Source organism: Callorhinus ursinus, unplaced genomic scaffold (assembly GCF_003265705.2).
Source record: "Callorhinus ursinus isolate GAN/ISIS: 27379988/994484 unplaced genomic scaffold, GSC_fseal_2.0 scaffold16, whole genome shotgun sequence".
In the NCBI taxonomy this organism is placed as follows: domain Eukaryota; kingdom Metazoa; phylum Chordata; class Mammalia; order Carnivora; family Otariidae; genus Callorhinus; species Callorhinus ursinus.
Window position 1 is genome coordinate 1,651,381 of NW_027397078.1, and position 19,803 is coordinate 1,671,183.

Consider the following 19,803-nt stretch of genomic DNA (forward strand, 5'->3'; position numbering starts at 1 on the left):
ACATTAAATAAATAAAAATTTTTAAAAATTAAAAAAAATGTATTCAACTAATTTGCTAAGTTTTTTTTTTTTCAAGTCAGCTCCACGCCCAGTGTGGAGCCCAACTCGGGACTTGCACTTAACAACCCTGAGATCAGGACCTGAGCCGAGATCAGGAACCCGATGCTCAATCAACTGAGCCACCCAGGTGTCCCTTGCTAAGGTTTTTATTTTTTTATTTATTTATTTTTAAAGATTTTATTTATTTATTTGACAGAGAGAGATACAGCAAGAGGGGGAACACGAGCAGGGGGAGCGGGAGAGGGAGAAGCAGGCTTCCCGCGGAGCAGGGAGCCCTACGCGGGGCCCGATCCCCAGACCCTGGGATCATGACCTGAGCTGAAGGCAGACGTCCAATGACTGAGCCACCCAGGCACCCCCCCCCCCCTTGCTAAGGTTTTTAAAATCAAGAATAGAGGGGCACCTGGGTGGCTCAGTCAGTTAAGCATCCAACTCTTGACTTCGGCTCAGGTCATGATCTCAGGGTCGTGGGACTGGGCCCCACCACGGGCTCTGCACTCAGTGTGGAGTCTGCTTGTCCTTCTCCTTCTGCTCCTCCCACCCCTCTCAAACAAATAAATAAAATCCTTCAAAAAATAAAATCATGAATAGATGTTAAATTTTATCCAACCCTTTCTCGATACTTATTGAGATTATTGTGGGTTTTCCTTTAATATATTAATGAATAAACTTTTGTTGACTGAGTTCCAAATGTTAAACCATGTTGCAGTTTTAGAATAAATCCAACTTGGTTATACTACACTTTTTAAATATACTGGATGTAGGCAGTGCTAGAGACTGAATGATTGTGTCCCCTCACAAGTTTATGTTAAAATGTAATCCCCAGGGGCGCCTGGGTGGCTCAGTCGTTAAGCGTCTGCCTTCTGCTCAGGTCATGATCCCAGGGTCCTGGGATCGAGCCCCACATCAGGTTCCCTGCTCAGCGGGAAGCCTGCTTCTCCCTCTCCCACTTCCCCTGCTTGTGTCCCCTCTCTCGCTGTCTCTCTCTCTCTCTGTCAAATAAATAAATAAAATATTAAAAAAAAAAGAAATGTAATCCCCAATGTGATGGTATTAGGAGGTGGGGCCTTTGGGAGGTGATTAGATCATGAGGGTGGAGCCTTCACGAATGGGATGCGTGCCCTTATAAGAAACCCTAGGGGCACCTGGGTGGCTCAGTCGGTTGAGCGTCTGCCTTCAGCTCTGGTCATGGTCCCAGGGTCCTGGGATCAAGCCCCACATCAGGCTCCCTGCTCCATAGGAAGCCTGCTTCTCCCTCTCCCACTCCCCCTGCTGTGTTCCCTCTCTCACTGTGTCTCTCTGTCAAATAAATAAAATCGTTAAAAAAAAAGAAACCCCAAAGAGTAACCTTGCCCCTTCACTATGTGAAGATACCACAAGAAGACAGCCATCTATGAACCAGGACGTTGGTCCCCACCAGACCCCAAATCTGTAGGTGTTTTGATCTTCAACTTCCCAGCCTCTGGCACTCTGAGAAATAAATGTTGTTTTTGAGCCACCTAGTCTACACTATTTTGTTACAGCTCCCTAAGCAGACCAAGACAGGCAGCTATTTAGTTTAAGGTATTTGTACATTTTCTTGAGATCTGTAATATTTTTTCACTCATCAAGTTTTAGTATCAATGTTCTATCAGCCCCATAAAACGAATTAGAAACGCTCCCTTTTATGGTGCTCTGGAATCCCTTTTGTAAAATCAGAATGATTTGTTCCTTGAGTGTTTCACCAGTGAAGCCACCCGGGGCCCAGAGTTTCTGTGTGGGAAGACTTCTGGCTATAGATTCTGTTACTTTAATGGTCATAGGACTACTCAACTTTTCATCTTTTTTTTTTTTTGGAGACAGTTCTGGCAAGTTACATGTTTGTAGTAATTTGACTAATTTGTCCATTTTATCTAACTTCTCAATCCAGTTGGCAGAAAGTTGCCTTTTTGGACATTGAGCAAATTATCACATCAATGGAAGACCGTGGACACATGTTTGGTCTTTGGTATTTGACCAAGTGAGAATATCCTCATTGAAAGACACATAAAATGAGTGGGTGTTGAGTTTGTTTTCAGTACCTGTTTTCTACTTCCAGACTTCTGCAATGCTATTCCTTCTGACTGGACTACCCTCTCTTCCCCTTCACTACCTGGTGGATTCCTTCTCATTTTTTAATTCAGTTCAGGCACCATGCCCTCCAAAAGGTTTCCAAAGTCCCCACGCTGGGCTGAGCATCTGTTCTGAGGCCCCCATCGCTGCTAATGCGCTAACCACACTGCAGTAAAATCCTTTCTCTGTATCTGTCTCCCCCACTAGAGTGTGAGATCCTTCCCATGTTCTCAGAGCAGAGGAGAGACGGTCAGTCAACATTTGTGGAACTGAACTGAGCTTGTCACCCCTGAATGCCCAACTAAGTTCTCTAACCATGTCTCTATATTTTCCCACATCCCTTTATTTGTTCCATCATGTATTTTATTCAGTAGGCATTATTGAGGACTTACTAGGTGCTGGGCACTGTTCTAGAAGAGTGGCCAACGAGGAAAGAGGAAAACTAAGCAAGTGTGGTGTCCTGGAAACCAAGTAAAGAGAGATTTCAAGGTTGCGAGGATGACCAACTGTGTAAAATGTTGCCAATGGGTCAAGGAAGATGAAGACTGGGATGTGGCTGTTGATAGACCAATCGTATATCATCAGTGACTTCAGAACTTTTGCTGAAGTGGCTGGGCAAACAATCTGATTGGGGCTGTTTCTCAGAAAAGCCCTGGAGCCCTGGAGAGGAATGGAAGAAAGTTGGTGTAAAGTTTTGCTGTGAAGGGAAGTAAATAAATATATGGTGTTTTGTTTTACTAATGCAGAGATTTTTATTTGCATGCAGTAAATATATCTATCCTTTCTTTCAAAGCTTCTGGGTTTCCTGTTTTGAGTTAGAAAGGCAAAATCTGTGGACAACAACTCTGGTATGAATTCTTCACAGCACATTAACTCCTCTCTCCCTTGTGAGACCTTCCCAATCTTGGGGACAGAGGGGTCTCCCTCCTGGTGTCAAAGGCTTTTTTTTTTTTTTCAGGAACCTCAAAACCTGTGGCTGATTCACAGCCAGTATTCCCACATCTACAGCTGACTACATCCACCGCTGCGGCCACGTGTTGGACACCAAACCCTCATATGGCAATCAATCATTCTTCCTCCCTCCCTGGCAGAATATAGAAAATACCAAAGGACCCACCCCTCCAAAGACCACCAGACCACACGGGTGGTCTAGGACCATAAGGTGAGGTGACACATTGAAGCCGTGGCAGCAGGCATGAACGTGTCCCACGCCCAAGTCCCCACCCTGCCCCTCCCACAGAACATGACCACCCCACACGCTCAGGCCCAAACAGGAGAACACTGTACAGCAAGACACATCATTTCTCATAGAGCTCTATTGTGGCATATAATAATAGGTACTCTATATAAATTAAATTAAAAATAAAGCTCCAGCAGGTTGCACAGGTTGGCTGTTAATAAATATATCTCTGGGTAATTGTGCCCCAAGACCAGCTCACGACCACTCTCCCTCATCCAGAGAATTATACAAAAATAAATACAGGCTTGGGGGGGGAGGGGAAAGGGAGGACATGCCCAGTTCCTCTCTGAAAATTATCTCACACCGTCCACCATGCCCTGTTCCCCTCCACTGGTATCACCGCAGGGAGCCCCGGGCCGACAAGTCCTCAGGGACCGGAAGGTCTCTCTCCAGTCAGGCATTCTCAGAAGCAAAAGACCCCTCACTATACAGGCCACACATCCTATCTGAATCCCCTGGGGGTGGTGTAGGGACTGCCTCTCCCCACACCCCAGAGAGGGGGGGAAGCCTGTTATTGCTCCCCCCACACACAGGCAGCCTCTACGAGAACCAGGCCAGAGAGAGGCACAGCGCAAGCACCAGGAGGGACATACCACTGTTCAGAGCCACAGGGACCACCACCAACCCAGCCAGGACCCCCAGAGTCTGGGTCAAGGGCCCCCGGAGCTGGGGAGGAAATACACACACACATTCTGCAGGGGCTGCTAAGGTGGGAGACTTCTTTGGGGACTCAAGGCTTGGGCCTGAACCCTCTTCATCCTGGGAGCTCACGTGAGGCCTGGCCAGGCTAGAAGGACAGACTTCGGCCCCGGAGGGACCAAGGAGGGTGAGACTTTGCCCCTGTAGGACTGGAGCAGCTAGCTCCTTACCAGGTATAGGAACCAAGCTGTCTGCCCACTCAGTGGTAAACTCCATCCGTCCTTCTTTCCCCCCTGGGGACCCGGTCACCCCAGCTGTCACCCTACTTATACGCAAAGAGTCGGTGTCCTTGCCCATCCCCTTTGCTGGAGCCCCAGTGAACTGACCCTCTGCACCCAGAACCACGGGGCTGTCACAACCCGAGCCCTCTGCCCACGGGAGCCACACATCTCCCATAGTGGCTACCACAGAATGGGCTCCCGAGAGGATTTCCGGAGGCGATTCCTTGGGGGTGTCCCCTTCGGGGCTGGAGGGTGTAACGGACAGTCCCTCTTCACCCTCCCCCTCCTCGTCAGGGTCCTCAGTGTCCTTGATAAGCTCCACACCACGCCCCAGCCGCGCATAGTGCAGTGTGATCTCCTCAGCCAGGGCACTGTTCAGGGCCCGCTCGGGGCCAGGCCACTTCAAGATCAGGTCGCGGTCCGTGAGTATGCCCAGGGCATGGCTGGGGGACACCCCCCCATCTGTGGGGCCCTCCCCGCCACCCCCTGCCCCACCTGCAGCCACAGAAGCCCGCAGGCGGCTCAGGTGGGACAGGTAGAGCTGCTCCAGCTCCTGGTCAATGGTGTCCTCGCCAAGCAGCTCCTCCAACCCACTCACGACCTCCAGACCCCCAGGGGGTTCATCCATTATGGCCCCCACCACGGAGTCCTTCTGGCCCCCTCCATTCTCTCTCGATACTTCCCACGTGGCCTCCACCTGTTGCTGGCTGGGTTCCAGGAGAGGCCCGGCTGCCCCCTCACTTGAATCGGGCCCCGAGGCCTGGTCCCTGGGAGAGCCACCCAGGCCACAGACAGAGGAAGAGGGGAGGATCCTGATGGCCGGCGCCTGGGGGACCTCCGTGAAAGCCACAGGCGGATTGCTTCTGGGGACGTCACCTTCCTCTGGGGGTTTGCCAGTCACTGTAACTTCAGAAACCTAGAGCCATTGGGAGGGTGGCAGGGCAGGAGGGGAGAGAAAGGGAAAGGAATGAAGTAGAGGAGGGGAGGGGACAAGCAGAGACAGTGAGAGTGGGCGACAGCCCACACCCAGGCCCACAGGTGTTTCCAGATAAAACCCTCCTTAAAGAGCCCTCTCTAATTCTCCAAACACTAAGGCCTATGTCATCTATATTAAAATAACCAAATCAGATGGAGTAAAAGGGGAGTCCTGCAGATCATAAGGCTAAGGAAGGCAGCGGGCACCAACATTTGGGGAAGAGCTCTCAGTAAATACTGCCGGCTAACCTCTAAAACAGATCCAGAATATCCACATGAATTCATGTATTTTCTCTTTTAAAAACATTTATTTTGACAAGGCCTAGAAACAATGGCCTATCTAGCAGCAACAAGCACACTGAGCACCCAGATCCTGCTTTCTAAATACCATTCTCCCCTAAAAGGAACCAGAGCTTTCTCACTAAATGGCTGCTCCCAGGTTTGGGGCAGGGCAAATACGAGATGAATCTAGGACACATTGTCATTCTAGAATGTGAAGGAGTGGACCAAGAATGATGGGGATGTGTTCAAAAGGACTCTGGAACCAATGTAAACAAGCTCCCACTGACCGGAGAGAGTTCAATTTAAACATCAAAATAAATAAATAAATGCAATGGCTTGAAACTTAGCAAATATGTTTAAAATTCATGAGTTAGTAATAATACACCAAAACCAAAAATCCTTTAGTTGGTCACCTTTGGAGAAGTTCACTTCTTCTGAAAACTGGTAAATAAAAGGGAAAAAATTAAGCATTTATACAGCTTTTTCAATACAAACTATATACATTCAAGGCAGCCAAACGGTTGATATGAGAAAGTTTTTCTTTAGAGAAGAATTCCAGTTAGTAAACGAAATGGGAATAAGAGAATTAAATAGAATCAATTCTAGTTAAATTAGTTTCATAATAATAGATTGTATTTAATAAATCAATTTAACAAAACTGATAGTTTAATAAAGTAAATTAATTAAATTTAATAGATCACATTAATTAAATGGAATTAGTATATCAATAAAAAGAGTAAGAAATGTGTTTCCATGTGATGCAATCAGCCAAAACCAGCCTGTGGGAAACTCTACAGGACAAACAAGGTTTCTTCAACAAACAAACTGCCAGAAAAGTGAGGGAGATTTAAATATCTAAAAAAGACCCATCCACCCAATGCAATGTGTTGACCCGGTTTGGATCCTACAACACCTATGAGATAAGGAAATTTGAACACTGATCAAATATTTGATGATACTAAAGACTGTTGATTTCCCGAGGCGTGATGCTGCATTGTCGGGGTTGGGTTTTTTGGGGGGTTTTTTGTTGTGTTTTTTTTAACGAGTGCTTAATTTTCTGAGGTACAAACTAAAATATTTGTGGATGAGATAATGTCTGGATTTTTTTCTAAAATAATTCCATAGGCAAGGGAGGAGCGGAGGGGGTATGGAAAAAGTAGGAATGGACATGTGTTGAAATTTGTTGAAGCTGGGTGACAGGCATATGTGAGTTCATTATACTAGTCTCTTTCCTTCTGTGTCTGTTTGAAAATCTTTGTACTAACACACACACACACACACACACACACACACACACATCTCCAGAATCTATCTCCCCTGTCAGCACCGGCATCACTGGCCCGGACCTCTGCAGTAGCCTCCCCCTCACGGTCCCCCCTGCTTCTGCCCCTACAGCCTATTGTCCTCACAACAGCCAGAGGGAGCCTGTTAAATCCTAAGTCAGATCACGGCCCTCCTCCGCTCACCACCTCCTGCTCTCCAGTCACTCAGAGTAAAAGCCAGAGTTCTCTCCAAGGCCCACGAGACCCTACATGATCTGTCCCCCACCTGCTGTCTGACCTCACCTCCTGCTGCCCCCCCAACCCCCCCAACACACACACTGCTCCTCGCTGTCCCTCACACATTTTGTCATGGCCCTGCCTGGGGGACTTTGCACCTGCCTGGGATGTTCTTCCCCTAGTTACCCACGTGGTTCACTCTCACCTTCTCCAGATCTTTGCTCAAATCTCACTTACCACGAAGGCCTCCCCTGGCCACCTGTTCTAAACTCACAAACCTTCCCCCCACCCTCCTTTTTTTCCTTAGCACCCATCCCTTTGTTTCCTTAGCACCCATCATCATCTAAAATATCATATATTTTAACTATTATGTTGTTTTGTCCTGTCTCACTCCACCAAAATATAAATAAGCCCCGGGAAGACAGCTTTTTTGGTCGCTACCATATTCCCAGGGCCCAGAACTACTTGGCACAGCGCAAGCACTCAGTAAATATTTGCTAACATAACAAAGACTCAGGTGAATAACTGCACTCTGCCCCTCCGCCATCAGGTTCTGCTTTGGGGGGCCTCCCTCCGACCTAGGGTAGACCTGGAGCAAGTCAGCCCCTGCCACCCAGTCTCCCATTGGGCTGTCCATCCAGAGGCTGCCAGGGCCTGCTTACCTGAAGCGTCATCTGAGGCCACGGACGGAGAGGGGTAGGGGCCACCAGGGGACCCACCGACTCCTGGACACTAGGGCGCTCTGCTGGAGAGAAGAGAAGGGTAGTGTTGGGGTGAGGTGGGTGTGCAAGCAGGCCTGGTTTAGTTAGGAAAGGCTGCTCTTGGGGCTACTTGGCAGCTTTGCCTCTGAGGCTTTCTGTGACAGTCTAAGACAGAGGGAACCTCCTAATTCATGTAGAGAAAACAGAGAGAAAGAAAGAAAATGGTAAACATAAGCTAAAACCCCCACAGCCCGCCAAGTGCTTACCCATAGAAGGGGTGCTGTCCTTCACACTCTTCATCCTCAGCTCTTCCTCAGTAGGCCTAGGGAGGGGGACAAAGGGGAGAATCCATGGATCTGATGTCCCGAGAGGCCAGTTCTGCCACCCACCGGCACCTTCCGAGCCTCTGTGGTGGCCCACTCCTAAGCGTCGGTGGCCGTCTTCCCTTCTGCCACCTCTTTTTACTCCCCCCGTTAGAAAAGTCCTACAGACGCGTTGTAGAAATGTTATGAAACACAGGAAAGCGTAGAGAAGGGAAAAAGTCACACATCAGCCAGAGGCCAACTTTTCCAACATGTTGGAAAAGTTCATTCCAGATATTCTACAAAACCAACTTAGGTTCTGCGGACGGCATTTCGCAGCTGGCGCTGTCCGTAACCATAAGCAGAAGAATATACCCTTTTGTCAACATTTGAAATGGCTGTTTACGCTCACAGCGGCTCACCGTAACGTATGTAACCTGTTCCCGTCCTCCTGAGCGGCTAGGTTGTGGCCTTCGTTTTGCTCTCACGAAGCAGACTCCAGCAGACATTATTGGGCATGGCTTTAGGAGCATTTTGGACTGTTTCTTTAGGGTATATCCCTAGCCGTAGAGGGACCCGCTTTTTCCAAGAAAGGGCAGGTGAGGACTGGGGGACTCAGAAAGCAGCAAGGGGGAGGAAGGAAGCAACTGGAGAACAGCAAGGAGGCCAGCAGAAAAAGGAAGTAACCCGGGCTCACAAAGACCTGGGTCCCTCCACTAATCCTCCACCCGTCACCCTATCAGCCTGGCCGAGCACCTAACCTTTCAGAGCCTCAGCCTCCTCACCTTAAAACATAGCACAGGACAGCCAGGATGTGCACACCAAGCACAGGGCAGTCAAGGCCACCGAGGCAGACACTGGGGCCTGGCACAGAGCGGGGGCTGAATCGACTGCAGATATTCACTAAAGTTGGTCCTTCTCCGCCAGGCAAGTCAGGCCCCGAGGTCTAAGTGGCATAAGGCAAGTGTATTTCAGCCAGTCTCTGCCAGGGGTGGGGTCACAGGGATCATGGAGAAATCGCTGTTCTCTTTCTCAGAAATGAGTACCAAATGTTTACCGATGAAGGCAAATGAGAGGGAAGCGTTAACAAAAACATGAGCAGAGACTGAGAGGAGCTGAGGCAATTGCTCAGACCTTTCCGTTCCGAACAGGTATTATGATGATGTTGACATTTCTGCAGACGGATGCAACTTTTTGAAAACACATAATCAATTACCTCACAGGAGCCGAGGATCACTAGCTGACCTGAATAGAATACCTACTATGGTGTTCGGCACTGTTCTGTGTGCTTTCACGTATATTAATGCAATCCTCACGACAATCCTGTGAGGTAGGTACTTTTAATCCTATGAAGTAGGTAGTATTATCATCCGCATCTCGCAGATGATGACGCAGAAGCCAAGGAAACCGGCTCAAGGTCAGGCAGCGAGGACCAAAACCTAAGCCTTCTGGCTCCCATGTCTAAATCCAGGCTCTCAATCGACAAACTGCCACTTCCCGGACAAGGGAAACTGGGGTCTTACCCCAACCCCATCTCCGATCCTTTCCAGAAGTAGATAGAGGGGGGCAGCAATAACAGACAAGACCTCTCCCTCTTCTTTCATTCAGGCTTTTCTTTGGACCTGCCTTTTGCCCATATATCCATTCCCAGTTTCCCTGCCTTCATGGGACATGTGGCTAGGTGACCACCAGACACGGAAGTGGCGGCAAGGTCCCTCAGGGAGGAAATTTGAGCCAGGTACATGGGTCTAGAGTCTGGAAGCTCCAGAAGGGGCCGTCTGTCTTTCTCCATGGACTAGGGCTCATGCGTCTCACCAAAGGTATTTGAATCCGAATATTACAAGGCCCTGGAGTGAGTGACTCCAGAAGCCTGGCCACGAACTCCCGAGCATCACAGATAAGAAAGGGGGATTTGGAACAAACCAGCTTGGTCCTGCACCAGTCCCCCCAGTAAGTTTAAAATCCAGGTCTTTGGACTTGTGGGCCCAACACGATTTCTACGGACTTCTTTTGCTGGCGTAGTCCTTCACTAGAGAAAACGTCACCTTTCTAGGATCTTCTAAAGCAAGCTTCTTCAAGAAGACCCACAAACAGAAGGGCAGCCCTCCCTCCCAGGGGCAGGACTAGGCAAGCCATCTCCTGCCATCTGGTCCAGTGTTGAAATACCATTCCAGGGTCCTAAATGTATGTGAGAGAGAAAAAGCGTGGGGGGAGAGGGGAAACCACAGGATGCAGCCAACCAGAAGGAAAAGAATTCCACCGTTCAGCTGAAGGAAGAAGAGAGAGAAGAAAAACAAATCTCTCAGCCCCCAGAGCATCTCTTCTGCAGCTGAGGAGCGTGAGAAGAGGGGGAGCTTCCAAAAATCAGGTCAAGCAATTCAGCCGATCCCAAGATCCACAAAGTCAGCAGAAGTACACAGGGTGCCCTCCATACCTCTGAAGTCAGAGAGATGAAAGCAGAAGGCACAAGCATTTATCGTTCATCTCCTCCAACGTGGGCCCTTTTCATTGATACACCAAGTCATTTGAAAACCTTCACATCTATCCTTCAAAGCAGCACCCTTCCCTTTTTACAAATGCGGAAACTAAGGCTCAAGGAACCGTGTCTCTCCACCCACTAACTACACACCACACTGATAACAATCCAAAGAGGGCTCCATTTTGAAGACAGTGTTCGAAACCGTGGGCTAAAAAAAAAAAAAAAGAAAGAAAAAACCTAAATATCCTTGAACTGTCTTTCACAGTAAACATTCAGGGGCAGCTATGACTTTAATCAAAAGGAGGATAGTAAGAGAAATGGAGTACAAGTGTATACTGACTCATTGATCAGTAACAGAGAAGAGGGGTTCTTAGAAAAATGGGGAGGGAGGAGATTAAGAACAAAACTGTACCTCCAGGGTGCTTGCTAATTTTCGAGAAGGAAACCTGCTCTTTTGGCACCAGCCCCACAAATGCCACGTGCTATCTCCTCAAGGGCAGTAGGGAAGTAGTGGGCCGGGGACAGGCCCGGGAACCTGGGCCTGCACCTGGGATGTATCCTTGGGGCGTTCTCGAGAATCAGTCAAGACAGTGCAGCCTAGAAGGGGCCACACCAGTCTCCTAGGCATGAAATTCCTCCTGCCATCAGGAAACTCAATGACTGCTGACCTCAGACGACATCCGGGGAGACTGGAAGATGAGATTTCAGAAAGAGGTGCCATTGGCCCCAGCCTGGGCCAGCCAAGACAGAACAAAAATGTCAATCACCAGAGTGTGAGCAGGGGAGGGCTGACAACCCCCAATGGGCAAGAGCAAAGCAGACTTTCAGAGCAGTCACATCACTGCCGCCACCACCCCGAGTCCTCTGGGAGCACCCCCGATGCTGTTTTCAAAGAACTTGGCCAGCCCTAAGTGGGTCACGCACTGAAACCCAAAGGGAAACTCAGCAGACCCCAGCTCCCATGTAGTCAACTCGAAGATAATGCTGACTCTCCAAGGGGTCAGGTGGCCTCAGAAACCTGCCCCACGATACTTGGAATCCCGGTTACCCCAACCCAACTGCTCTCTGAAGAGCAGGGTTTGAAGCAGGTGTGAAAGCCACCACATTCTGTGGGGGCATTGCTCTGCCTTCCCCAACTAGGGTCTGTGTCAGTGTCAACTCTGGGACTTAGAGCCCATCCAGCGGGGTGGGAGGAAGGAGAGCACTTTATCGTTGCCATGAGCTTCCTTCATGGCAGTGACTTCATTCGTTTGGCGGTGACCCACAGTAAGAAATACATTTTACATCATAAGCCAGCACACCCATACATGTGTAAATATACATACTTAAAGAGAACTGGAAAACAGTTGTTCTTTGAATGAAACGGCACTTACCTTTACTACGGGTTGTGAGGCACACTGATCATTTCCTATGCTAGTTCTTTTTCTTTAATATTCATTGGGATCCAGGAAATTGATTTCACAGTTCAATAAAGGGTCAGGACATGTCACTTTGAATAACCTCAGCTCTGCCACCTACCAGCTGTGTGACCTGGAGCAAGTCACTTAACCTCTTGATGCCTCGTTTCCGCCTCCATAAAGAAGGTATAACGGTAATAGCTATCTCAGAGGGCTGTGGGGTGGATTGAGCAAATAGTGGAACATCGCCTACTAAGTGCTAACAAACAGCGATCCCCTCCAAATTCCCACTGAGGGAAACTGAGGCTCTGAAAAGGAAAGCAACTTGCCTGGCAATGCCCCGCTTGGTAAGACGCACCACCCAGCCTGGTACAGCCTTTAAGAACTGGGGAACTAGAGCAGGACCACCCTGGCTCAGAGCCCAGCTCCGCCACTTCCATAACATGTGGCCTCAGTCCACATCCTTAACCATGATGCCCTACCAAGTTGTCTGTGGAGTAAAAGAGGATCGCTTTCTCACTAAATCCTGACTTTCCAGACAACCAAGATGGCCCTTGGCCTGTCCTGTCTCAACTTTGATTGTTCTGGTTTCCCCTAAGACTGCCGACTCAGACAGCAAGTTGGGTCCCCATCTATTCAGCAACAGGTGACCTAAAAATCATTGAGGCCTTACTGTGCATCGGCCCAGTTGACAAACCCTGGAGACACAATGGTGAGCACACTCAACTAGGAAGCTGAGAATTTCATGTGGAGGAAGACATTTAAAAAAATAACTCACACTCATTCTTTCAACAAACATTTATTGAGCACCTGTTAAGTGCCAGGCACCATGGCAGGCCCTGCAGGAATACAGTGGTGAACAAAAAGCAGACCATGTCCCTACCCCTCACGGAGCTTACAGGCTAAGAGGGCAGAGAGGGTCATCCAGTAATCCCCTAATGAAGGTCTAACTACAAACTGAGGTCAGTGCCTTCAGGAAAGGAAGAATGCCCTGGAACAAAGGGCCCTGGCCCAGACTCCAGGGTCAGGATGGGCTTAGGATGCTTAGAAGGAAGAGAAGTAAGGGAGGGGTTGGGGAGAGGCCTCTCAGGAACACTGTTGGGGAGGTGATGATTCGACCTCGAATGCGGGACGCATCTTTGGGACATCAGCCAAGTGGAGACACCGAGTCTGGCTATGTGAGGCTGAAGGAAAGAGCAAGAAGGGCCAGGGGGTTAAGAGGAAAAGCAGCAGAGCGTGGTCCCAAGGCAAGGGAAAGACCATGTTTTAAGTAGGAGTGCTCAACCACTTCAAGAAGAAAACCAAAAACCACCTCTGGAATCTGGTAGATGTGGGGGGCTGAAGCAAATGGAGAAGGAGAGTGTCAGCAACTCTGGTTAGGGGGTGGTTAGGTGCTGGCCGGGAGCAGGAGGGACAGAGGGGAGGTCAAAGGACAGGTTTTTCAGACAGTAGAGATGCTAGCGTGTATAAAGGCCAAGAGAGAGGATCAGTGAGGAGGGCGGTGAAAAGCTGCCAGGAGAGAAAGGGTCAAGTTCTGGAGCAGGTGGCGGAACCCAGGGCACAAGTGGGGGGACTGGCCTGAGGGAGTAAAAGGGCCCCCTCCTCCCCTGTAACACAAGGGAGGGAACTTAGTTTGCAGGCTTGGGGGCTGCGAGCTGTGGGGAGTTCCATTCTTACGGCTTCGTTTTGTTTTTTGAAGCAGGAAGTAAAGTCTGAAGGTAAAGAACATCTGAAAAGAGTCACAGCAAAGTGGAGACAAGAGTGGATCCGAAAAACAGACGAGGACTGCCAGGCAGGGTGGGAAATGATCTTAAAGTTGTGGCAACACACACTTGTTCTGCTACGTGACATTCTCTGGCAGGGCTCACCTGATCCACGCTATTGAGAACATCGGGGCCTGAGGATGTTGGGACGGGCAGGCTTCCCAGGGGAAGCACTCTTAGAACCGAGGGATCAAAACGAGGAGACCGCAAGGAGCACAGGACCAACATTCCTGGTGATGGAAAACAGCATGGGCAAAGGCCCTGAAGCAGTAAGGGGCAAGGCACCTTGTTAAGACCACGGTGATAGGGGCTCAGAAGGCAGAGGACGGTGGGATGTGAGACTAGCAGCTGCGGAGGCCAGACTCGGGGACAGGGCAGGGGGGTGCTTGAAGGCCATGCTGAGGCTTTCTTGGTCTTTCTTTCTAAGAGGGACAGGACACCTCCTAAGGGTGTCAAGCCAAGGCAGATCAGGAGGGCTCCTCCCGACACCAGCCCTAGGACTCTGGACTCTGGGAGCCTCAGTTTGTTCATCCAGGAAAGAGGGATAAAACAGTCTCTCTCTCAGGGAATGTTGAAAGAATTAGATGAGGCCTTTGCACGCAAACCCTCAGCACAATGGCCAGCACAGAGCAGGGTCTCTGCCAAGCGTCACACACAGCAAGCCCTCCGTCCCCGCCTCACCCACCCAGCTCCACCACAAAACCTTTTGACAGCTTACTGCCAGTCTGCATCTTTTCCCGTTTGAACCTAGCACCGTGCCCAGCACATAGTAGGCCCTCAACAAGTGCTTGTTGATGGATCATCTCGAAGCCTAAGAGTTAACAAAAGCGTGGTCCAGCGATACAGGGAATGCAGCCATTTTCCGGTTTCTGAGCTGTATCCCCATGGCTACCACAGACTTCCCCTGTGCCCCCCACCTGACATGGCCATGCCTGGTACCGGGGGCGGGGGGGAGGCCTGCAGCCGGCACTTGTGAAGAAACCCTCTGCCACGGGGCTCCCGCATGTTCGGCCTTCCCCCCTGAGATCGGCTACCAGTCCCCAAGAGGGCTGGGTGGCAGGGGGTAGCTGTTCTTCAACAGCGCTCCAAGTCACTGGCAGCACACAGCTTTTAAAACAATAATAAGTTGAAATGTACTCGCCAAGAAAGCCACCGACCTACAAAGAAAATCTTACCGCTGATCTTGCAATGAGCACCAACCTCCCCTTTGCAAGAGCTGAGATCAAAAGATAAAGAAGCTATCAAAAAGCCATCTGCCCACTTAAAATAATATCACAAGTCATGTTAGGAACCACAGACCTGGGGCCAGATACCAAAACAATTGTCTGAACGGGCTGCTTCAATTTCTCCTTAAAACCACCCATGTATTTTAAAAGAAAAACACCCTCTCCACCCACCTTGGCCCTGCGAGCTTTTGATTTCTCTGGTTCTCTTCCTTTTACGCTCTAAAATGACCAAACTCTTGCTACCCAAACTGTCACATCTTACAGACAGGGCTCCCACGACAGCCACCTGGGAAGACAACTTGGGAAAAGTGACAGAAATGAAGGCGATTCTGGGCACTGGGACCACTCCAAACCTTGATCTGGGCGATGGCTACACAAACATATGTATGTAAAAATCCACTGAGCCCTATACTTAAGATCAGTACACTTTGTATACCTCAAAAAAAGCAGAGAGAGAGAGAGAGAGAGACAGAAAAGAATGATAAAGAGAGAGAGAGAGAGAGAGAGAGAGAGAGAGAGAAGTTAAAAGGAAAGCATGACCTGCTGGGAACACCAGGAATGAAATGCAGAATTTTTCCTGAACCCTGTCAGACCTTCCAGAGGAGTAGTTAAAAAAAAATAAAAAGTGTACCAGCGGGCGCCTGGGTGGCTCAGTTGGTTAAGCGACTACCTTCGGCTCAGGTCATGATCCCGGAGTCCCGGGATCGAGCCCCACATCGGGCTCCCTGCTCAGCAGGGAGTCTGCTTCTCCCTCTGACCCTCTTCCCTCTCGTGCTCTCTCTCATTCTCTCTCAAATAAATATATAAAATTAAAAAAAAAAAAAGTACCAGCATGTCCTCCCTGGTCCTGTCACTCACTAGCTGAGTGTCGACTTGAGCAAGCTGGCTCACCTCCCCGAGCTACCTCAGTCTCCCCCTTTGTTAAATGTGCATAATCAGAGCACCTATACCACAGAGCACGCACAGCAGGACTCAGGAGAGAACCGACTTGAAGCTGTCAGCACAGAGCTCAGTAAATGCTGGCCACTACTCTTTTCCACGGCTACCACCATCCTTCAGTGCCTTGCCCATGTCTGCTGCATTCAACCCAACCAAAGTGACTGTCATTCCCCTTTAGCAGATGAGAAGACTGAGGCTTACAGATGAAGGAACTGAGGCAAGGCCGCACAGCAGGTGATGGGCAGAGCAGAGTTTGGGAGGGGTATCCAAGGAACTGTATGTGTGATTCCCTGAATATAAATATAAACACTAGCTAACACTTGCTGGCACTGCTACGAGCCAGATTTGGTTCTGAGTGCTTTTACTCGTCTCCTCTGCAGTAGGTTTGTAATTGTCTGCTTTACAGGTGAGGGTATTAAGCCACGGTGCGGTTAAATGAGTTAGCCAAGGTCACAAAGCCAACAGACGGCAGGGCTGCAATTTGAACGGAGGCACTCTGATGTCAGAATCCATTCTCTTAACTCTGTAAGGAAAGGCACGCTGCCTGCCCCCTTTAGACTAAGTCTCAGATTACTGTGGGGCTCACAGGTCGGTAAGTGGGTACTTGCCTGCTTGCCCACATACCCAGGCACACCCGCCCACCAGCCCCAAGCTAGACCTTTCTGAACCACTCACTCACAGCCTAAGGCCTTGCCAGGATCACAAACATCTTGCTGCAACCAGAGGCTTCTGATCAAGCATATACAAGGTCCAGAACGCATTTTCCCATTCCCATTTCCAGTCCTCCCAGAAGCAGAGAAATGTATGCATTTCCCACACGTGCACAGAGACTCTACTTATCCCAGGCTAGGCTTAGGTGACCCCCTCCACACCAAAAGAATCAGGCCTAGCTGCTACCTTCAAAGAACTCCTAGCTTGACTGAGAAACTCTAGTCTCCTATGAGGCCTCCTGGGGTTTACTGGCCCCTTCTCCCAGGCTCTGAATGGTCACAGGCAAAAACAAAGGACAAGAGCTTTGAGTCCAGGCCCACCTGGTTCTGCGTCTGCCAGAGTCACTGCTTCCCTGTGAGAGCACAGACTCAGCCCCTCAATCCTGCAGGAGGCCTCGCACTAGATTAGAACGTAACAGTAAAGAGATGCGCAGGCTTCAAGGTCAGCCATGGTGGAACTGGAAAAGCGGGGTGCCACCACTTCCTCAAACAGTTTCTCCCTCTGGAACCCTGGTTTGCTGCTCTGTCAAATGGGGATCAGATTCCCTGTCCCCCACTGGCAAGGCCCTTGGTCCACCCTACTAGGTCACTGAAGTTCTGTCCACTCCAGCACACTGCTCACCATTCACACCAGGCTCTGGCTCACCTCAGGACCTTTGTACTCAGTTCCCTCTGCCTAGAACACCTTTGCCTCCCGAACGTGTGCATAACCAATCTTCCTTTATCATTCAGGACTCCGTTTAAGTGGCACCTCCTCAGAACAGTCCTCCCCGTTTTTTCTACAAACTCTCCCCACCCCACCCCCCATATATCTGCCCATGACTCTTCTTCCCATCACCCAGGCCTCACCTCCTTAAAGGCCTTCCCTGAACACTGGAAAGCAGCTATTCCCTCCAAACTATCCCCTTACCCTATTTCACTGTCCTCTCAGCAACTATCTTATCCCTCTGTATCTTATCTGCTTGCTTGTTTTCCTCAAACCCTCTCCCATCGGAGCCTACATGATCTTTGAGGGCAGGCAAGATGTCTGTCTTGATCGAGGGTTCTACAGTGGAATTCAATAAATGAATGAAACCCCCGTAATTAAAACAGAGCCTAGCACATGTTTTGGCCTCCGTTACTCTTGGACTGCCTGAACGCGCCCTCCTCCCTGTCCTGGAGAGCAGGCCTGAGGGGTTCCAGGGTCGGGATGCTGGTCCTCCATCCTAGACACAGCCCTGCGTTGGCGGAGGTGGCGCTGGCAGACATTACCTGCGCCTCACCGGCTTCATGCAGCTCTTCAGCTGCCTGGCCTCAGCCTCCACGGGACCCTGGCACTCGGGCTGTGGCTCCAGCTGCTGCAGCTGCTGCTGCTGGGGCAGCCCTTCGGCATCAGTGGGTGTGGGAGCGGGTGCGATCCGGAGCAGGACTGTGTAGTTGCGGCCTTGGTTGTTGGCCCAGAAAGTGCCCTCGGGGGTCTCATAGCGCACCACGAAGTCCAGGCGCGCCCCATCGCCCGCGCCCTCAGCAAAGGGCAGCTGGAAGGCAAAGCGGTCAGTGCGGCCGCCGTCGTCGGGCGAGGAGGCGGACGCCTGGCCAGGGCCCAAGCCCAGGCCCAGGCCGGGATCCAGGATGGGATCTCCTGCTCCTGGTCCTCCCGCTCCTGCCCCCGGCGGGCTGCGCGGGACGTAGCGCGCTGGGTGGTCGCAGAAGGAAGCCCAGCCGTCGTGTGAGGCCCGCACGTGCACCGCCTTCTCGAAGGAGCGGTTCAGCACGCGTACCAACCCGCGCAGCACCGGCGGGCGCCCCCCAGGCACCCACACCCCGGCACCCCCGGGGACCGCTCCGGGAGGCGGCAGCAGCGCCTCCAGCTCCACCATGACGCGCCCCAAGCGCTCCAGACGGCCCGGCGCGGGCGGCAGCGAAAATGTGGGCACCAGGTAAAACCCCCCGCCAGCGGGGACGGGGCACAGCGGCGAGGGCGCAGGGCCAGCCTCCTCTTCCTCCTCCCCTTCATCCCCATCCTCGCCATCGTCGTCCTCGTCAGCCCCGCCGCCGTCGCCATCTTGCCCGGCCGCCGCCGCCATCTTGCCCGCCCCGGGCCCGCCCCACGGTCGGTAGCGGCGCAGCTGCGCCAGCGGCAGCCCCAGGGCCTCGTCGGCGAACAGCACTCTCCGCGGGGCCACCGCCGCCTCAACAGAGGTGCGGGGCTCGCCCGCGGCCGGCGAGGGGGGCGCGGGATGCCGCAGCGGGGGCTCCACAGGGGCCGGGCGCGCCATGTCGGCGGCGGCGGCGGCACCGACGGCACCGGTGGCGGGACCGGCGGGGGCAGGGCCTGAAGGGGCGGGCAGCCAATGGGAAGGCCAGCGCGGGGGGGGGGTACGGCTCACGGGGGCTGTAGGCGGTGAGACGAAGACAGGTATAGCAGAAAGCCAATAGGGAGCCGCGCACCGATGACGTAGCGGCGAAGCGAGTGCAGGAGAAGCACGCAGCCAATGGGGATGCCCGAGAGTGGGCGGTGCAGGAGGCGGGATGATCAGGGAATCAATGGGGAGGCCTAAATAGGGGCGGTGCGGGGTGCGGGATGGAAAGCGCAAAAGGAGGACAGCTAGTGCGGGAGTGTGAGCGGGAGCGGCATGTGTGCGGCGGGGAAAATAGAATGACTACAGGCGATGGGGGCAGCGGGGAGCGAACGGAGCGGCCCGAAAAGCAGGAGATCCCTTGGTTGCGTAGGCGCTGGGACGCGAAGACAGAGACTGCGAATAGCCAATGGGGAGCCACGCGCCGGTGGCGTAGAGGAGATGACGTAAAGATAATGGCTACAGCGAGCCGGTGGGGAGTCGTGTGAGCTTGCACTATGCCTTCAAGAGGCGGTGCTAGGGCTGAGCTAGCGAATACGAAGGCTAGAAAGAGACCCAAGAGGCGGTGTAAGGGCGGCCTCGGAGGCGGGACTGGAGGGCAGGGCCAATGGGGGTGGACGGCGAAGGCGGGAGCTAGGAAGAGAGATGGTGGCTAGCCAATGAGGGAGCCAGAATGAAGGCAGTTGAGCCCTCAAAGGGTAGGGCTAGAACGAAATGAACCAATGCCAAGGCTGCAAAGTCTAGCGGGATGGAAGGACACGGAGGCGGAACGGGCAAGAGCAGAGCCAACCGGGGTGTTGGAGGTTGTGTGAAGGAGGGGATGGAACAGCCAGTAAAGAGGCCAGAGGTGGCGGTCTGGGCTGTAGGGTGGCTGGGCCGC

General features: G+C 51.6%; 1 protein-coding gene across 4 annotated transcripts; it reads right to left on the reverse strand.

The window, feature by feature from the left end:
* Positions 1-1,362: 1,362 nt before the first annotated feature.
* Positions 1,363-18,877, reverse strand: PPP1R3F (protein phosphatase 1 regulatory subunit 3F). Of its 4 annotated transcripts, none has more exons than XM_025857448.2 (4): positions 17,836-18,877; positions 8,035-8,090; positions 7,730-7,809; positions 1,363-5,227 (listed from the first exon to the last, which is right to left on the reverse strand). In XM_025857448.2, the coding sequence occupies exons 1-4, from the start codon at positions 18,840-18,842 to the stop codon at positions 3,932-3,934; spliced, it is 2,439 nt and encodes an 812-aa protein (XP_025713233.2). In that variant the 5' UTR covers positions 18,843-18,877; the 3' UTR covers positions 1,363-3,931. The 4 variants fall into 4 exon arrangements, with proteins under 4 accessions (XP_025713233.2, XP_025713232.1, XP_073757916.1 ...); XM_025857447.2 differs by having other exon boundaries at positions 7,730-7,812; XM_073901815.1 differs by lacking the exon at positions 17,836-18,877 and adding an exon at positions 8,856-13,324.
* Positions 18,878-19,803: the final 926 nt, after the last annotated feature.